This window comes from Grammomys surdaster, unplaced genomic scaffold (genome assembly GCF_004785775.1).
Source record: "Grammomys surdaster isolate TR1022 unplaced genomic scaffold, NIH_TR_1.0 183, whole genome shotgun sequence".
NCBI classification, from domain to species: Eukaryota; Metazoa; Chordata; class Mammalia; order Rodentia; family Muridae; genus Grammomys; species Grammomys surdaster.
Genome location: NW_021604628.1, coordinates 2,982,160 through 2,998,554, shown reverse-complemented (window position 1 = coordinate 2,998,554; position 16,395 = coordinate 2,982,160). Strand labels below are relative to the sequence as shown.

General features: G+C 52.5%; 1 protein-coding gene across 1 annotated transcript; it reads left to right on the top strand.

Annotated features, from left to right (window-relative positions):
* Positions 1–91: 91 nt before the first annotated feature.
* On the top strand, positions 92–10,574 carry Sik1 (salt inducible kinase 1). Its single transcript, XM_028767909.1, has 14 exons — positions 92–141; positions 789–959; positions 1,512–1,628; positions 4,219–4,282; positions 4,436–4,597; positions 4,734–4,858; positions 4,954–5,077; positions 5,712–5,935; positions 6,155–6,310; positions 6,678–6,800; positions 6,907–7,123; positions 7,556–7,837; positions 8,449–8,677; positions 9,075–10,574. Exons 2-14 carry the CDS (start codon positions 804–806, stop codon positions 9,424–9,426), a joined length of 2,331 nt encoding a protein of 776 aa, XP_028623742.1. The 5' UTR covers positions 92–141; positions 789–803; the 3' UTR covers positions 9,427–10,574.
* The last annotated feature ends 5,821 nt before the right edge of the window (positions 10,575–16,395 follow it).

Below are 16,395 nucleotides of genomic sequence, written 5' to 3'. Positions count from 1 at the left end.
GCGGCGGCGGGGCGCTGACATGCGGCGCGGCCCGGGCGGCGGCGGCAGCGTTGGCGGTGGCGGCGCGAACGGCAGGCGCCGGAGCAGAGCGAGCAGCCGAGCGGTTGGCGTCCCGGGTCGGGCGCACGGAGGGCGGCGGAGGTGAGCGATGGCGCGGGTTCGGGTCTCCGAGGCCCGCAGGTGCGCGCATGGGGTCGCGGGCAGGACTCCAGCCCCGCGGGCTGCCCATTGTTGCCGGTCGGCGCCCGGAGGCGGGTCTGCGAGTGCCCGGTTGAGGAGCCTGTCCTGGGCAGTCGAGCGCTGCCTCTGGTGGACGGGAGCGCGGTGAAAGCCCGGGACCCGAGGGTGTCCAGGGGCTGACGTGGGGTCGACTGCGGGTGGATTGCTGGCGCGCGCGCCCGGCCAGGACCGGGGGTCGGGGGGGACCGCGTGCGTGGGGGCTCGCACGGAAGGAACCTGGGATCGAGGGGGCGCGCGCGTGGGGGGCGCGGGCTGGGAGTCCGCGATCAGAGGGCTCAGGCTGGGGAATTCGGGATAGAGGGGTGCGTGCTTGGGGACTTCAGCCGTGGGGGCACAGTGTCAAGGAATGAGCGAGTGGAGGTGTGAGCTGCGATCAGGGTCGGGGCCACACTAGGAGCCTCGGGCTGGAGGAACACAGGGTCGAGGACGCACGCGTGGTGGGCTGGCGGACACAGTTTCGGTGGCCGGGCTTGGCGGGGAATGGGATCGGGACCGGGCCAGGGTCGGTCGGTCGGTCGGTGCTGAGCGCACTCCTCGCTGACCCGCAGGTGCGGCCCGAAGCCATGGTGATCATGTCGGAGTTCAGCGCGGTCCCCTCAGGCACCAGCCAGGGCCAGCAGAAGCCCCTCCGGGTGGGCTTTTACGACGTGGAACGGACCCTGGGCAAAGGCAATTTTGCAGTGGTTAAGCTGGCGCGGCACCGAGTCACCAAAACGCAGGTGCGCGCGCGTGTTGTGTGTGTGTGTGTGTTGGGGGGTGGTGGTGGTGAACTAAACCAGGGGGTGGATCCAGCCAGGGGGTGGACCCCTGTGCTGATTCAGTCCTGCAGAGTTGATTGTCACTATTGTAAACGATGACAGTGTTTAGTCTGGTAAAGGGGGAAAAAAGCTTTGTGTTATGCTTCCGTATAATTTGTACAATTACTAGGGAACACCAAAGATAATAATGACCAGCAACTGCCCCCTCCCCCGAGAGAGAGAGAGAGAGAGAGAGAGAGAGAGAGAGAGAGAGAGAGAGAGAGAGAGAGAGAACAACAGAAATGAGCGGCTCCTTGTAAAGCTAGCTGACAAAATGACAAAATACAGGGTCTTTAATTTAACTTCTATCCCTTTAAATAATGTTAGTGGCTACTTTTATTATTTTTTCTCTACTTCTTGTTACCTCTTGAAGACATCAAATGTTTGAGAAATTCACTTGCCAAAAAAGAAGTGCAAATGAGGTTACTCGAACGTTTATTTACCTCCCCCCCCTTTTCTTTTTAAAATCTGTAGGTTGCAATAAAAATAATTGACAAGACACGGTTAGATTCTAGCAATCTGGAGAAGATTTACAGGGAGGTTCAGCTCATGAAACTCCTGAACCACCCGAATATCATCAAGCTTTACCAGGTGAGCCGGAGGATACTCTGTGGACACATCCATTGTCACATGCCACACCCCGAGCCTTCTTGGCTCCCTGAAAGTAGTCCGGGGTTTCCAAGGCTGTGTGGGAACCGAACCTTGGGAGTGCAAAGTAAACAGATTGACCTTCCCAAGGCCAGCCACCTTTATTTGACTGTTAGTCCTCTTGCTCTGGGTTCTCCTTGATTGTGCCTCGTGCTAGTTTTAGCGAGTATTGTAATTTGTTCCCGTTTTGGACGTGTGGAGGTCCGTTGATGAAAGTCCTGTCGCTGTGAAGATAGCCATATGCATGTACGGTCAGGCTTTTGAGCTTAGGACAAACTTGAGCGAAACTCAAAACTTCTGCCTTTGCAGAGGATTGCTAAACATTAAAAAAGCAGCTGTTCTCTCCCAGGTTCTCCTTAATGTATCTTTGGGATGCAGCAGCCCTCCCTCGGCTCCTGAGTGTAACCCAGAGTGCTGAGGGAAGACAGGGAGAGACTTCAGCCTAGGCACTTGCCATTTTATCTGAACTGAGGACGTGCCTCACCCGTATGTCTGTCTGTTGTTTCCTGATGATGTTCCTCAGTCTGCCTTGTGATAACTGGTCACTTCTGCTGCCGTGAAATAACTCTGTGTGTCAAGGAGCCAGCCCTTGCGGATATTGTTGTATCTGTTTCTGTTGGCGTGTAGGTCCTGTCAGTGACTCCCAGGATCCTCATGTGCCTGGGGTGACTGCAGGGGACAGTTGGAAAAGCTGTGTGTACCGTTCAGGAGGGGAGAGAACTGTAATTTAAAATTACCCCTGGCCAGTCCTTCTCAGGACAAAGGCAGACAAGTCTCTGGAGCTTGTGTTTGGTTTTTGGTCACGGCTCCCTCCGAATTTCTTATGCATACAGCCCAGGGCTGTGCACTCAGGGGTCGTACGTTATTTCATCTTGGTCTCTTAAGTTGTTCTCGAAGACAGGTTTCCTCCGGGGCCAGTGCTTGAGAGAGGAGGCTGGGGGAAGGGTTGACTCCTGTGCTCCTGCCTGTTTGTGGACACCAATCTATTCTGTCTTAGCACTCTCTTCCTGCCTTCCGCTTGCCCACCAGGTCAGACTCATACCACTGAGGAAACGTTACCCGGGCGATGGATGTCAGAGTGGATATTTTAGCTCCTGTCTTCAGTGACTCAGCTTTCAGGACTGGGTGGGCTGCTGAGGCCAGTCGCTCCTCTGGTTTTGATACTGGTGTCTCGCATTCATTCAGCTAGCCTCGGGACCTAGAGCCCTGCTGAGGGCTTCCATTCTCTCCTTTGGGTGGGGGTAGGGAGTGTCTGTCTGGTTGTGTCTGTTGAGATAGGGTCTTGCAGTATAACTGCTCTAGCTGGCCGGCCCTGGTACTCTCTGTGTCCTGATAGCCTTAGACTTGTGGCAGTCTCCTGCTGTAGTCTCTGAGGCTAGATGTCTGCCACCACAGTTGGTTTATTTTGGGTCTTAAAGGGTTAAAAGATGTAGCCGTTAAGTTTGTTTTCCTTCCTCTTTTCTTCTGTCAAGAGAAAGCAGAGGTCTTCTGCCGCACTGTGGGGAAGGGGAAAATTTTAGCTGAATTGCTATGGTTTTTAATAATGCTTTTCTTAGTAGAATTTATCACTCAAAAAGCATCTTTAAAGTATCTTCTAAAGAAATGACAGTATGTCTTAAACCCAAAGAAATCTTTCTTTCTATTGGAATACAGTCTCTTTCTCCCCCTGACATGTTTTCTTTCTTTATTTGTATTGAGACAGTTTCACTACGTAGGTAGACTGACTGGGCTAGGACTTGCTATGTAAACCAGGCTGGCCTTGAACTGCCGGTAATTCTGCCTCTGCCTCCAGAGTGCTGGGATTGTATGCCACCATACCTGGCTCCCCTGGAATATTTAACCTATGCATATGCGTAAGTGTATTTTTGATTTGTTTCAGAATCAAAAAACAACAACAACAAAAAAAAACAATAAAACCCTGAATCTTTGTTGCATAGGTATGGTTTAAGTCACAAAGTTGCTGATCAATAAGTGAACTCTGAAGGTGTATGTTGACATTGACCATTACTGTTGACACATGCCAGGCTCTGCACTGTACAAAGAGCAGTCCCCTTGTAGCTTACCTGGCAAGGCAGTGTTCTTAAAGGCTTAATGTCTTGTCAATAAAGCGAGTGGGGGTGGGGTATTTGTATTGATCACTCAGGCTGTTTTTGGTTTTTGTCCACGGGGCTTCCGAAAGGACACTCCCAGGATTCTGGCACCCATAGCCTCCAGAGCTCCCAGGAGGCATACAAACCAAATGCTTACCCTATACAGTCTTGTTTGTGGCTCTCTCCCTTTGAAGAGGAGGGTTGCCAGGAAACACAGGACAGGGGAGATGGCAGGGCGGAGGGGCTTCTCCCAAGGTGTGTAAAGTTGCTTCTCTGGGTTGTGAGGTTTTTTTTTCCCCCCCTCCCTCTCTTCTTCCTTAAATGATGCAGGCAGTTTTTTGAGAGATCAAAGGTTGCTTGGGGTTCAAGTGAGACCATCGCGGCTTCTGTGTGAGCCTTTCTCCTCCACTTAAGTTTTTCCTTTCTTGTTGCTGTTGTTTCAGGTTATGGAGACAAAGGATATGCTCTACATAGTCACAGAATTTGCAAAAAATGGAGAAATGTTCGGTGAGTCGCATTTGTCATTGTCATAGCATTAGGTGAAACCCGCCTGTGTATGCCTCCATCTCCTGTGGTTCTCAGCTCATCTTTGCCCAGGTCACCGGGTAGGCTCAGCATCTTCTGTTATGACTTTGTGACTTTGCTTTGCCATTCCCTCAGATTATCTAACTTCCAATGGGCACTTGAGTGAGAATGAGGCTAGGAAGAAGTTCTGGCAGATTCTGTCGGCCGTGGAGTACTGCCATAATCATCACATTGTCCACCGGGACCTCAAGACAGAGAACCTGCTGCTGGACGGTAACATGGACATCAAACTCGCAGGCAAGTGTGTGTGTCGAGGAGCAGGGTGTGGGGGTTGGGGGGACCCCTGTGGGATGCTTGCTTCTAGCGCACCCTGCAGCCACAGAGCTTGCCAGTCCCAGACTGATGCCAGTGCCTCTCCCTTTTGCCTCTACAGATTTTGGATTCGGGAATTTCTACAAGCCAGGGGAGCCTCTGTCCACGTGGTGCGGGAGCCCCCCCTATGCAGCTCCCGAAGTCTTTGAGGGGAAGGAATATGAAGGTCCCCAGCTGGACATCTGGGTAGGGACCCTTTTTGGACCCTGCTGCCTGCCAGCACCTCCCTGGAACCAGGCAAGCAGGGTCCCAACAGGAGCTGTCTGGTTGGTCGTTCACAGAGCCTCGGCGTGGTGCTCTATGTCCTGGTCTGTGGCTCCCTCCCTTTCGACGGACCCAACCTGCCTACGCTGAGACAGAGGGTGCTGGAGGGTCGCTTCCGCATCCCCTTCTTCATGTCTCAAGGTGGGTGAGCGTGGAGCTGGTCTGCTCTGGGAGCCTTGGGTAAACTGGGCGGTGGCTTTAGGGAAGTGGCAGTGGGTGGGTCTTGGCCATGCCTGCCCAGCTGTCGAGCAAGTCTGCAGTCAAGTCAGGGCTCAGGGCTGGGTGATCAGGACTGCAAGAAACTCAAGCCTCGGGTACTTTCCAGTGCCCTACTTACAGCTCAGACAGGATCTTCTCCCTGCAGCGTGTCTCCTATGAACCTGTCTCTGCAGTCCCCCCCACTAGCCAGGCCCTTCATCTTTGCAGCACCCCACCACCACCACCACCACCACCGTCAGGCCCCAAGATGCCCCTCACACACAAAAGGTTTTCTGTTTTATAAAGATGCCCAGCCTCGTGTGGTACCACAACAGGAGGGAGAGTCTAAATGGTTTTCTACAGGGGGTACTTAGAAAGATAGAGTGTCTTCTCTGGATCTGGTCGCCAACATGGCAGCTCTTTTCTGGAGCAAGGGGGAAGACTAAAATGATAGCTTCAGACTTCTTGACTGTCCTGGGGGTGGTTTCTGCCTGTTTGACGAGCACCACAGGGGGAGTAGGAACGAGCCCCCCGGGCCTAGTGCCCCGTCCTCAGTGTGAGTCCTTCGCTTCCACAGACTGTGAGACACTGATCAGGCGCATGCTGGTCGTGGACCCTGCCAAACGCATCACCATCGCCCAGATCCGCCAGCACCGATGGATGCAGGCTGACCCCACACTCCTGCAGCAGGACGATCCCGCCTTCTCCATGCAGGGCTACACCTCCAACCTGGGTGATTACAACGAGCAGGTGCTGGGCATCATGCTGGCCCTCGGCATCGACCGGCAGAGGACGATAGAGGTGAGCGTGCAGCGTGGCCGCACCTAGCCCTCACATCCCTGGGATGCCGGTGGGATCCGGTTTCTCGGGCAAACCGGGCATTTGCCTGTGGAGTTTAAGAGCCAGCTTGTCTAAGGATGTTCTTGGCTGCCCGGGAGTTACCTGGAGTAGTCTCACCGGGGAGCCTAGTGGTCAGGGAGGCCGAAGCCTCATTCTCACCCTACTGTCCCTGCTCCCTAGTCTCTCCAGAACAGCAGCTACAACCACTTTGCCGCCATTTACTACCTCCTGCTCGAACGCCTCAAGGAGCATCGAGGCACCCAGCCCTCGTCCCGACCCACCCCTGCACCTACCAGACAGCCCTCGCTCCGAAGCTCAGACCTCAGCAGTCTGGAGGTAAGGACGAGCCCCCTCTCAAAGCCCTGCTCCCTCCCGTCCCTTTGAGATGTCCCCTCAGAGCTCGGAGTCCTGTGCTGACTGACACAGCACTGACTCTCAGAGCCTCTTTGCGAGCCTCGTTGTGTTTCAGCCACAGGCTGTGGGAAAAGGAGGGGTTCTGGGAAGTGGAATGTGGGGGAAGCTATGGCTACTCTACTCTGGGCCAGGACCAGTCACCTCACAGACGAAGACTGAGCCCCTAGCACCATCAGCTAGCATCTATCTGGCCTCTGTCCATTTTAATCTGTAGGACCAGCCAGCTGCCACCGGTAGTTGACCCCGGAAGTACTCCCTAACCAATCCATCCCTCCTCTCTGGCCCCAAGGTTCCTCAAGAAATTCTCCCGTGTGACCCTTTCCGGTCCTCTCTGCTGTGCCCACAGCCCCAGGCCTTGGTTCAGTCTGTCCTGCAGGCCGAGATAGACTGTGATCTCCACAGCTCACTTCAGGTATGTGCATGCTGGGTTCCTTTCTCGCTCTTTCCTGATGGCTTTGTTCCACCGGGATCCATCCTAAGAGCCCCGGAAGTGACCGGCTTTTGTCTCTCTCTTGCAGCCCTTATTTTTCCCCCTGGATACCAACTGCAGTGGAGTGTTCCGCCACCGATCTGTCTCTCCCAGCAGCCTGCTGGACACAGCTATCAGCGAGGAGGCCAGGCAGGGTCCCGGCTTGGAGGAGGAGCAGGAGGTCCAGAAACCCCTGCCCGGCAGCACGGGCCGGAGGCACACACTGGCTGAAGTCTCCACCCATTTCTCCCCGCTCAACCCTCCTTGTAAGTCCAGAGACCCAGCACCCAGGGTGAGGGCCAAGATCACTTGAAATGGGCCCTTGGCCTGGTACCCTCCCTCAGGTTGCCTGGCACCCTCCCTCAGTTAGGTTTTGTTTTGTTTTTAGTGACCCATGGTCACAAATGTGCTCATCTCAGTGGTGGGCCATCCCTTGGCTGTCCCAGGCACTGGAGGGCAGATGTTTTGCCTTGGGCCTCTTCCTGTTCTGGGGTCTGAGCCTTGCTGGTTAGCTTACCCTCTGCCCCTTGTACCTCTGGGCTCCTAGCCAGGGCCTCTGGGCTCTGGTGGCCTAGATTAAGCTGGAGTTGGGGAATACCATACCCTAGCCTCTCCTCACTTAACGGCCAAGTACCTTATCCCTCAGGCTGCACGCTAGGGTTTGAGGTCTCCTGCTCAAGTACTCAATCTTCCCACAGGCATAATTGTCTCATCCTCTGCCACGGCAAGTCCCTCGGAAGGAACTAGCTCCGACAGCTGCCTCCCCTTCTCTGCCAGTGAAGGTCCCGCGGGGCTTGGTGGCGGCCTGGCCACCCCAGGGCTGCTGGGTACCAGCTCTCCAGTCAGATTGGCCTCGCCCTTCCTGGGATCCCAGTCAGCCACCCCTGTGCTCCAGACTCAGGCAGGGCTGGGCGCAGCTGTCTTACCTCCTGTCAGCTTCCAGGAGGGACGGAGAGCGTCGGATACCTCTCTCACTCAAGGTAAGGTCCCACTCCATGCCTGTCCCTCCTGCTCCACGGGGTGCTACTGTCCTGGCAGGCCATCTCTGTCCTTGACGGGAGTTATATATGTCATGTCCCCAGCTAGAGCAGGGTCATTGTGCTTCTCAGACAGTCTGGAGGTGCAACCCCAGTTCTAGGCAGCCTGGCTTCCAGGGTAGACTCAGACCTGGTCCTGAGTGCAAGGGAAAACCCATTCTGGGCAACAAACAGGAGGGCCAGGGTTGAGGAAGGGACCTTTATGAAACAGTCCCATGCCTGCCACTCAGGGTCAGGGGACCTGTGAGGCCCTCTATGTCTTTGTCAGTCCAGGCAGCTTCCAGAGCCCAGGGCACCTCACACTCCTCCACAGCATCCCCAAATACACCTGTGGGAGGGCCCACAGGCCCAGACCTAGGAAGAAGACTGGCCATGGAGGAGGTGTGGATTTTGGACTCAGGAGCTGGCAGCTGACAATCGAGGCCTGTAGGGAACTTTGATCATAGCTGCCCAGTTATTCCCTCCTCCTCAGGGCATGGAAACTCCAGCAGGCTGAAAGCTGTCGGCCATAACCTAGAGCCTGGCCTGCTAATCCACTGCTTTTATCTCCATAGGGCTGAAGGCCTTCCGGCAGCAGCTGAGGAAAAACGCGAGGACCAAGGGGTTCCTGGGACTGAACAAGATCAAAGGATTGGCCCGCCAAGTGTGCCAGTCCTCTGTCCGAACTCCCCGGGGAGGGATGAGTACCTTCCACACCCCAGCCCCAAGCTCAGGCCTGCAAGGCTGCACAGCCAACAGTCGGGAGACCAGGAGCGTGCTCGAAGAGGTCCTGCACCAGCAGAGGTAGGCCTGACATACTGTTCCTGTGCTCTTAAGGACCCCATGAAACACACATTCCCTGTGTGCTGAGATGTCCCCTGTCATGTGGTTCCTTAGGGAGCTTTTTTGTCGGGGAGAGACCAAGGAGGGGCAGTGGGCGGGTTTAGTAACCTTGAGGGCAATGGTGACCAAGACTCTCCTGTTTGAGTCTTAACATCTCTGAGTTGTCACCACAGCCAGGGCGTAGGGCAGGATGGCTCAGGGATGTGTCACGTCACACACAAAGCTATGGGAAATCCCATCTGCCGAACGAAGCTTTGAGGTGGGTGGGACCCACCTGGGCAGTGTGGAAACCAGAGAGCTGCTGGGCAGAGCCAACAAGGGTGACTGACCTCGTCCCTCCCTCATCTCTGTCCTCCAGGCTGCTCCAGTTACAACACCACACAGCCACCTCATCTGGCTGCCAGCAGGGCCCTCAACTGTCCCCTGTCCCCTACGTGCTCACTCCCTGTGACGGCCTCCTCATGTCTGGAATCCCACTGCTGCCTACGCCCCTCCTCCAGGCTGGCATGTCCCCCGTGGCGTCCGCCGCCCAGCTCCTGGATGCCCACTTGCACATCAGTGCTGGCCCGGTGGCCCTCCCCACTGGGCCCCTGCCACAGTGCCTCAGCAGGCTGTCCCCAAGCTGCGATCCCACTGGGCTGCCACAGGGGGACTGTGAGATGGAGGACCTGACCTCTGGCCAGCGGGGGACATTCGTCCTGGTACAGTGAAGGTGGCTCTGCCGCATCCCCCTCCCCGCTCCTCCATGGCCGATTGACTTCCAAGCAATAATTACAGAGTATGTGAAGATGGTTTCTGGACTCAAACGCCAAGAACTTTCTAGACGTGAAACAAGCAATATGTTTGGTGTATGGGCTTTTTAGGATTTGGGGTTTTTTTTGTTTGTTTGTTTTTGTTTTTGTTTTTTTTTTTCCTTGCACTGAGTGACCTCAATGATAAGTAGGGACTGAAACTTTCTGAAGAAAAATAATAATTGAGAGTATGTCGTGTGGGCGGGATGATGGGAGGGAAGGACAATAAGAGGAGAGAGGCCCTCGAGGCTGGGCTGAAGGAGAAGAGGGGGGCCACGCTGCTCAGGGACCTACACTCCCATTCACGGTCGTGTCACCTTCACGTGATAAGCTTGGACATCCCTGGAGGGGGCAGCTCGTGCTGTGGCTCGTGCCTGTGTGTCGCTTGGCATCGTTTTGGGTTTGGGTTCTCGGCTCTCCACTTCTGAGGCGCTCGTCCTTCAGACAGAAACTGTGAACTTGCTGCTTCACGTGTGGGTTTCAGAATAGCCAAGGATCAGCCTAGGGGAAGACCTCGAATGAATTCTTGTCGTGTCTCAGCTTGAGATTTCGTAGCTGCTCAAGTCAGTCCGCCAGGCTTACTCAGAGGGCTGGGAGCGGGTAAAGGACCGTGGTCACTTGGGCCAGAGCCCCTCACAGCGCAAGGAAGCCGAGAAGTTCCCTCCTGCCTCGTACCTCGACTCTGCTGCTAATTATCAGATTTTTACGCATTTCATTATCAGGGTCCCCGAAAGAACGCCTGACTTGGGGAAAATGTGCAATACCAAGGGGCTGTGACCAGAGGGACCCAGGCAGCCAGTGGGCATCTCGGTTATGACCACCTTGCCCTTGGTCTGGGACCTTTCCTGGTAAAAGCCTGCCCCTCCCCAGCCCCCCAGGCCTGGGCTCTGTCTGGTTTGCTTTCCAGGAAGATCATAAGTATAGGTCAGTGTTTGAAAAGTTTCTTTTTAAAACAAATACTGTACATGTATGTATATGAACAGGAGACAGACACTACTTATTTTTTTTCTATTTTGTATACACTTTTGTGTTGTTCCTGGCTTAAAAACCTCCCTTGGTCACATTAAGTTGTCCTCATGTTTATGGTGAAAGGGCCTTAGGCTGCCCACCTCCAGCACAAGGTAGAGGTGTCAGGGAAGGAATGGCCCCCACCTGACAAGTTTACCTGGGCAACTAAGGCCCAGGCAACAGCTGTGCCATCCAAACACCTCTGGAAGGAACCAGGGATGTCAACCCTTCCGACTCGTTCCGCGGTCAGGCGTCTGTCCTTCTGCCTCCCGGGTGACTTCCACCACCGCAGCTCACCACGGCAGTATTAACCTGAGGTCGTTAAGGGAGAAGAAAGGAGACACTTTCAAAAGCCAAAGATTGACCGAGTTACCTGAGGCCAGGAAGAGGCAGCACTAAAACCTGATGTCATAGCGTGGTCCTCCCTGTTGGCCCCGTGGCCCATCCTATACCGCCTACCTTCAAAACGGGCGAAGGACCTTTCTTCTGGGTCAGAACCGGTGCCCTCCATAGAACAAACCAAAAAGTGTCCCTCCTACCAACTCACCTGACGTGTGGATCAGGGAAGCGCCCAGTATCCTGGGCAGCCAGCCCTCCTCTCTCACAGTTCCTGTCCGGATACCACAGATCAAAGGCCTGGATACTGCTGTGTGTCAGAAGCGACGAGCACTTTACTTTCTGGCGGTTTTTGTGTCTTCTAGTCGCTGTCGACCCTCTGGGGGACAGTAACGTCATGGTTTTTAGTTCTTGGGTTTTTTTTTTTTTTTTTTTTTTTGGCGTGTGTGCTGTGTATTTTGTAGAGCCTCACGGCCCTGTACTGGACTGTAATGGAATCGCCTATTTAAAGACACTACGTGATCTTAGATGTATATAACGGTTTTCTTTTTGGTTTTTTTGGTTTTTTTGGTTTTTTTTTTTTTTTTCACTATGATGGAATTGTTTCATTTCTCATGTTAACGTGAGGGTCGTATGCCAAACGATTAGTTGATGTATTTTTTTTAATTTAATATTTAAATAAAATATTTGGGGGGAAATCTTGACTTTCCCTTGGTTCACCTCTGGGAGCTCATTCCTTTGAGACACTATTGGGAGTCCACAACAGGCTGAACTGGGTCCAGGCCTGCCACACGGTCCTGTCTTAGCGCCAAATCAAGAACAGGCATTTCCTGGCTTCCCTCCTTCCAAATGTACTCTAGATCCCTTTGCAAGTTCTAGAAGTTTTAAGCCTTTACAGATTTTAGAAGAATTTCACGGGGAAACTTGCCTGGCCTGAGTCTTGACTAACTTTGGGTAAAGAAAATTCTTCGACATTGCCATGGAATGGAGCCCCAGGAGTGGGAGGAACCGTAGCATAAACTCCATAGAGGATAAGTACTTAGCCTTCAAAGTGGAAAGAACCCTGGCAGGAGCAACTCCCAGGGGTATGTTCAGTGAGATGAATCAGTAACAGACAGGGGCAATGACTGCTCTCCTACGGGGACCTAAAGAGTGGGCCACCTCAGAAAGTGGCATGGTGGCTTAGGGACTGAGATCTAGCTTGGGACAGTGGGAGCCTCCTAGAGGTGAGGGCTACACAGACACAACATAACCGCTGAACTGTGCCTTCCAAAAGCAGGGGTGGTACATATCATGTTGGATCTGTCACGCCACAAAGTAATAGAGAGAAAAGACCCAGAGAATGGGCAGTAACCGCCAGAAAGAGCCAGAAGGAACCTTGGCAGAGCACATAGGGCTGGAAACATGGCTATGCCACCGCAGGTGGTGAGAACCCAGACTCTTCTCCAGGGCTCTCAGGATGCGTGAGGAGCATTGTTCCCAGGGACTCAGCCAGCCCAGCCCCTCAGTTTGCTAGACAAGGCGTGGGGGTGGAGAGTGGGGCGGAAGGCTATGGGGGTGCCTCCTTGGATTCCAGTGAGCTGTGGTGGCTCATGCTCTGTGTTTAAAATACCTACCACGTCTAGGCTAAACCAAGCATCATGAGGAAAACCAACCCAGACTACACCTCCAAGGAAGTTGAGCAGGCCAGCCTCCAGCCATGTTTCTCATGTGCATGGGGCCTAGGTTGGAAGAGACGACAGGGTCACCTTGGTTTTATGTGCTCATATCACAGAGTCTCGGGGACAGTAGGCTTGGTTCAGGCATTCGGTTTCACTCGGGCATATGCAGTGGCTGTGTGCTGGGAGAACACCGCTTACTGAGTGGAAAATTGACCAACTCCAGATGGATCTTGTCTCTGGCCCTTCCTGTGCATTTGGTGTTCACATACGCTCTTGCTAAGTAGCAGACAGACAGATGTCTCAGTTCCCACCTAGGTGGTTCTCTCCTAATGAAGAACAATATCGTGGTGTCCCAGAAAGACTGGATATAGTCCCTTGTGTGTAGTCCCTTAGGAAGTGGGTGTCAGCTGTATTTTCTGCAGTCGCTTCATCTAGGACTTGCATTGTGCCAGGAGGGTGAGGACGGAGATGATCAAATGTCCCTCGGATCTCTTGGGTTGGAAATCAGAGCCTAGGGAAACTTCTAGAAACTTGATGGGACCCCTGGGCTAGTCGATCTCCTCACAACCTTTCCCAATCACTCTGAGGAGGAGCAGCTATTGTTGCTAAGAAGCCTTCTGTCGAGTCCCTTGCCTGTGGAGAGGTCCCTTCCCAGCCCTGCCCAGGACTTGCTGCCAACATTTTTGCTTTGCAAACTCCCAGGGAGTTTCACAAGATGTTTACATCAGGGACGTGTCCGTTCCTGTCCTGCAACTAGAGAGGCTTTGACACACCCCTCACCACACAGCTGCACTTCTGAGAGATGGGGTGTATTGGGGTTCTTTAGATTTCTTCTTCCTGAAGCTTCTGGCCAGGGTCCAGGCATACCCTGGAGCGGTGACCACTGTGAAGCAAGGGGTTGTTTCTGTCCTTGCTAATAGAAGATAGAGCCATGCCCATCGGGTTCAGCACACAGTGTCTCGGTGGCTAAGAATGCGGTCTTCACTGTTACGTGCCTGTCTGTGTGTCCTAGCTCTATGGCTTTCCAGTCCTGTGACACTGGACGGATGACCTGGATCCGTGTTCTCGTTTGCAATGTGGTGTACTGAGCCACAGAGTCACATCTCAGGACCGTCATGGGTTCTGACTAGTTTATGACACACAGAGACGGCATACGGTCTCCCTGGATGCAGTGAACTCTAAGCACAACAAGGTGGTATCCCTCAGCATCTGTCAGCGAGGGCAGGACAGGATACCCCTCCCCCCACCTCAAGAAAGAGAGTTGTCGACTGGCCACCAGCTCCAGGCCCACCTACTTGTCCTAACCCTCACACAGAGGGTACCAACTCCACCAGAATGCAGGAGGCTTTACCCAGCAGCCCCTAGTTGGCTAGACCCAACTAGGCGTTTTTACTGCTTGACTGTAGGCTGACACGTCTTAGCAAAATCACAGGTAGGAAATTGGTAGTCTGTAGGAGTGAGACCCTCTTCTTCCTCTGTATCCCAGCATGCACCGGGATGTGAGGGCGGGGCCTTCAGGGCAGGAACTGAATCTGTCTGAGGAGGAACTGAGTCCTGGGGGCAGAAGAAAAAAATAAACCTACTAGTTTTGCTTCTAGAGTGAAGTGGGTTGGGAGGGGCGGGGGATGTTAGACACACCCTGGTGAGGAGGTGGGCAAGTCCTGCCTTGAGGAAAGATGACCTTGGTCTCACAGTGTGGGCCCTGAAGAACATCCGGTGATGGTTCTTTAAGGCCTGGGAATCTGGGCTTGGCTTGTGGCTAGGCAGTAGCAGGAGCTGAGTGGAGGTATTTCCATTCTCCTTCTGCAGAGAGAACTGCTCGCCTGCCTCTCCATCCACTTACATCATTGGTATTTTGTCTATTCGAATGTGATTTCTCTAAAATACTGAGAGGACTTTAAGATGCTCCGAAGACCCACTGGCCCGTCCCAGCAGCTCTGGTACTTTCCCCTTCTCCCTTGAACAGCTCCAGGGTGGGGCCTTGTTTCCCCAGTAGGTCCCAGGAGTTTCCTTTGCAAACTGGAGGGAAAAATGTATTTTTTTCTTTCTTTCTTTCTTTCCTTCTTTCCTTCTTTCGTTCTTTCCCTCTTTCTTTCTTTCTTTCTTTCTTTCTTTCTCTCTTCTTCTTCTTCTTCTTCTTCTTCTTCTTCTTCTTCTTCTTTTTCTTTTCCTTTTCTTTCTTTTTCTTTTTTTCTTTTTTGAGACAGGATCTCATCTTGTTAAAGCCATGCTGACTTTTAATTGCCAGTATAGTCAAGAATGACCCCAAACTTCTGTGTCCCAAATGTTGGGGTGACAGGTACACTTGGTTGGGAACCAAACCAAGGCTTCGTCCTTGCAAGGTGAACAACTGAGTTACATCTCTAGCCCCCCTCCCCCAAAAGTGCAGTTTGAAAAACTCTCCAGCTAGCAAGAGGTTGGACAGAAAGCAAGAACTTCCCCCACACAGCTTGCAGAAGGAAAGATAAAGAAACAGGCACCCACAAAGCCTCCCTCCCCCCGAAAAGAGAGTCAAGATTAAGGCCACACTACACTGCAATCTCAAACCCTTGTCCTGACTGGATGTTCAAACAGTTCGGACCACAGATAGTCCAATAGGACATTCCTATTGGGCAGTAAGACCTGCTGTCCCCACCCCAGGTGCTAGAGGACCTACTTCCTGTCACTGTGGGCTTGTTGGCATTTTAAGTTTTCTAAAGAGCCACAACAGTGTGGCTTTCTGGGTTTGGCTTTGTTCCTTGGCGTCACTGGGTGAAGACTCATGAAATGCTTCACGGGTCACTAGCTCACTCCTTTAATAGCCGAGTGGCGTCCTTGGCGTACATACATCACACCGTGTTTACCCAGCCACCTGGCAATTGGCATGTGGTTGGTTTCCAGCTCCGGGCTATCAGAAACGATGTGGCAGCGTTTGTGTGTCTGAGTCCGGGATGGTTTTGTTTCTCTTGGGCGATAGAGGTCAAAGGGCAACGGAGAGATGAGATGGTACAGGATGACAGCTGCCAATCTTCCATGAAGTTGCCACACTGTCTCCAACTCGGTCATTCCCTGAGTACAAAGTTCCACGTGGTCACATCCTCAGCTGTATTTGACATCACCTGTCTCTTACTCCATATAGACACATTGTTCCGTCTGTAACAGTAACAACGCCTTTTCAGATGTATTTAAATTTACTTGCTACTTTCCTTCCACGTGATCCTAAGGTTTGAACCAACCCAACGCCACACACGTCAAACCAATCTCTTCTCTGCTTCTGGGCCACACCCCTTGCTCCTTGCCCGAATTTCATTGGCTTACCTGAGCCCTTATTATTGAATTACTGGAATTCGTTATATTTTTATTCATCATGTCAAGTGTCTTTGTTACGTGTGTGTGTGTGTGTGTGTGTGTGTGTGTGTATGCAAATACATTCATAAGATGAGAGAGAAAACAATCTTTCAATGTGTGGCTTGCTTTTCATTTGAAAAGAGTTGAAGTTTTCTAGTAAATGTTTATTTGCACACTTTGGCAAATTCAATTCCATTGTTTTGTCATGTGGCTAATGATATTTGTATCTTGTCTAGGAAGTCCATCTACTCTGATGTGTGTTATTATTAATATTAATATTACTATTATTATTACATTTCCAGGTCCTTTGTATCTTTGTACAAATTTTAGGGACAACTTGCTAGTATCTGACTTGAATTTAAATGTTTGAATAAGTGGTTTTCTTCCTTCCTCCCTTCCTTCCTTTTTCTTTCTTTCTTTCACGTTTGGTGGAATTTGTCACCAGAGGCATTTCTTGGTAGGAGACTATAGACTTCAAATTCAATTTAAGAAATACATCTAGAGCCATTCAGAGTTTCAATTTCATTTCCCAGTAAGCTGTGGGAATTTGAGGGCA

Excerpts from the sequence above, each read along its gene's own strand:
- Sik1 (XM_028767909.1), top strand. The coding sequence starts at position 804 with ATGGTGATCATGTCGGAGTTCAGCGCGGTCCCCTCAGGCACCAGCCAG. Across the intron at positions 4,283-4,435 it reads AAAAAATGGAGAAATGTTCG|ATTATCTAACTTCCAATGGG; the intron begins GTGAGTCGCATT and ends CCATTCCCTCAG. Across the intron at positions 8,678-9,074 it reads GAGGTCCTGCACCAGCAGAG|GCTGCTCCAGTTACAACACC; the intron begins GTAGGCCTGACA and ends TCTGTCCTCCAG.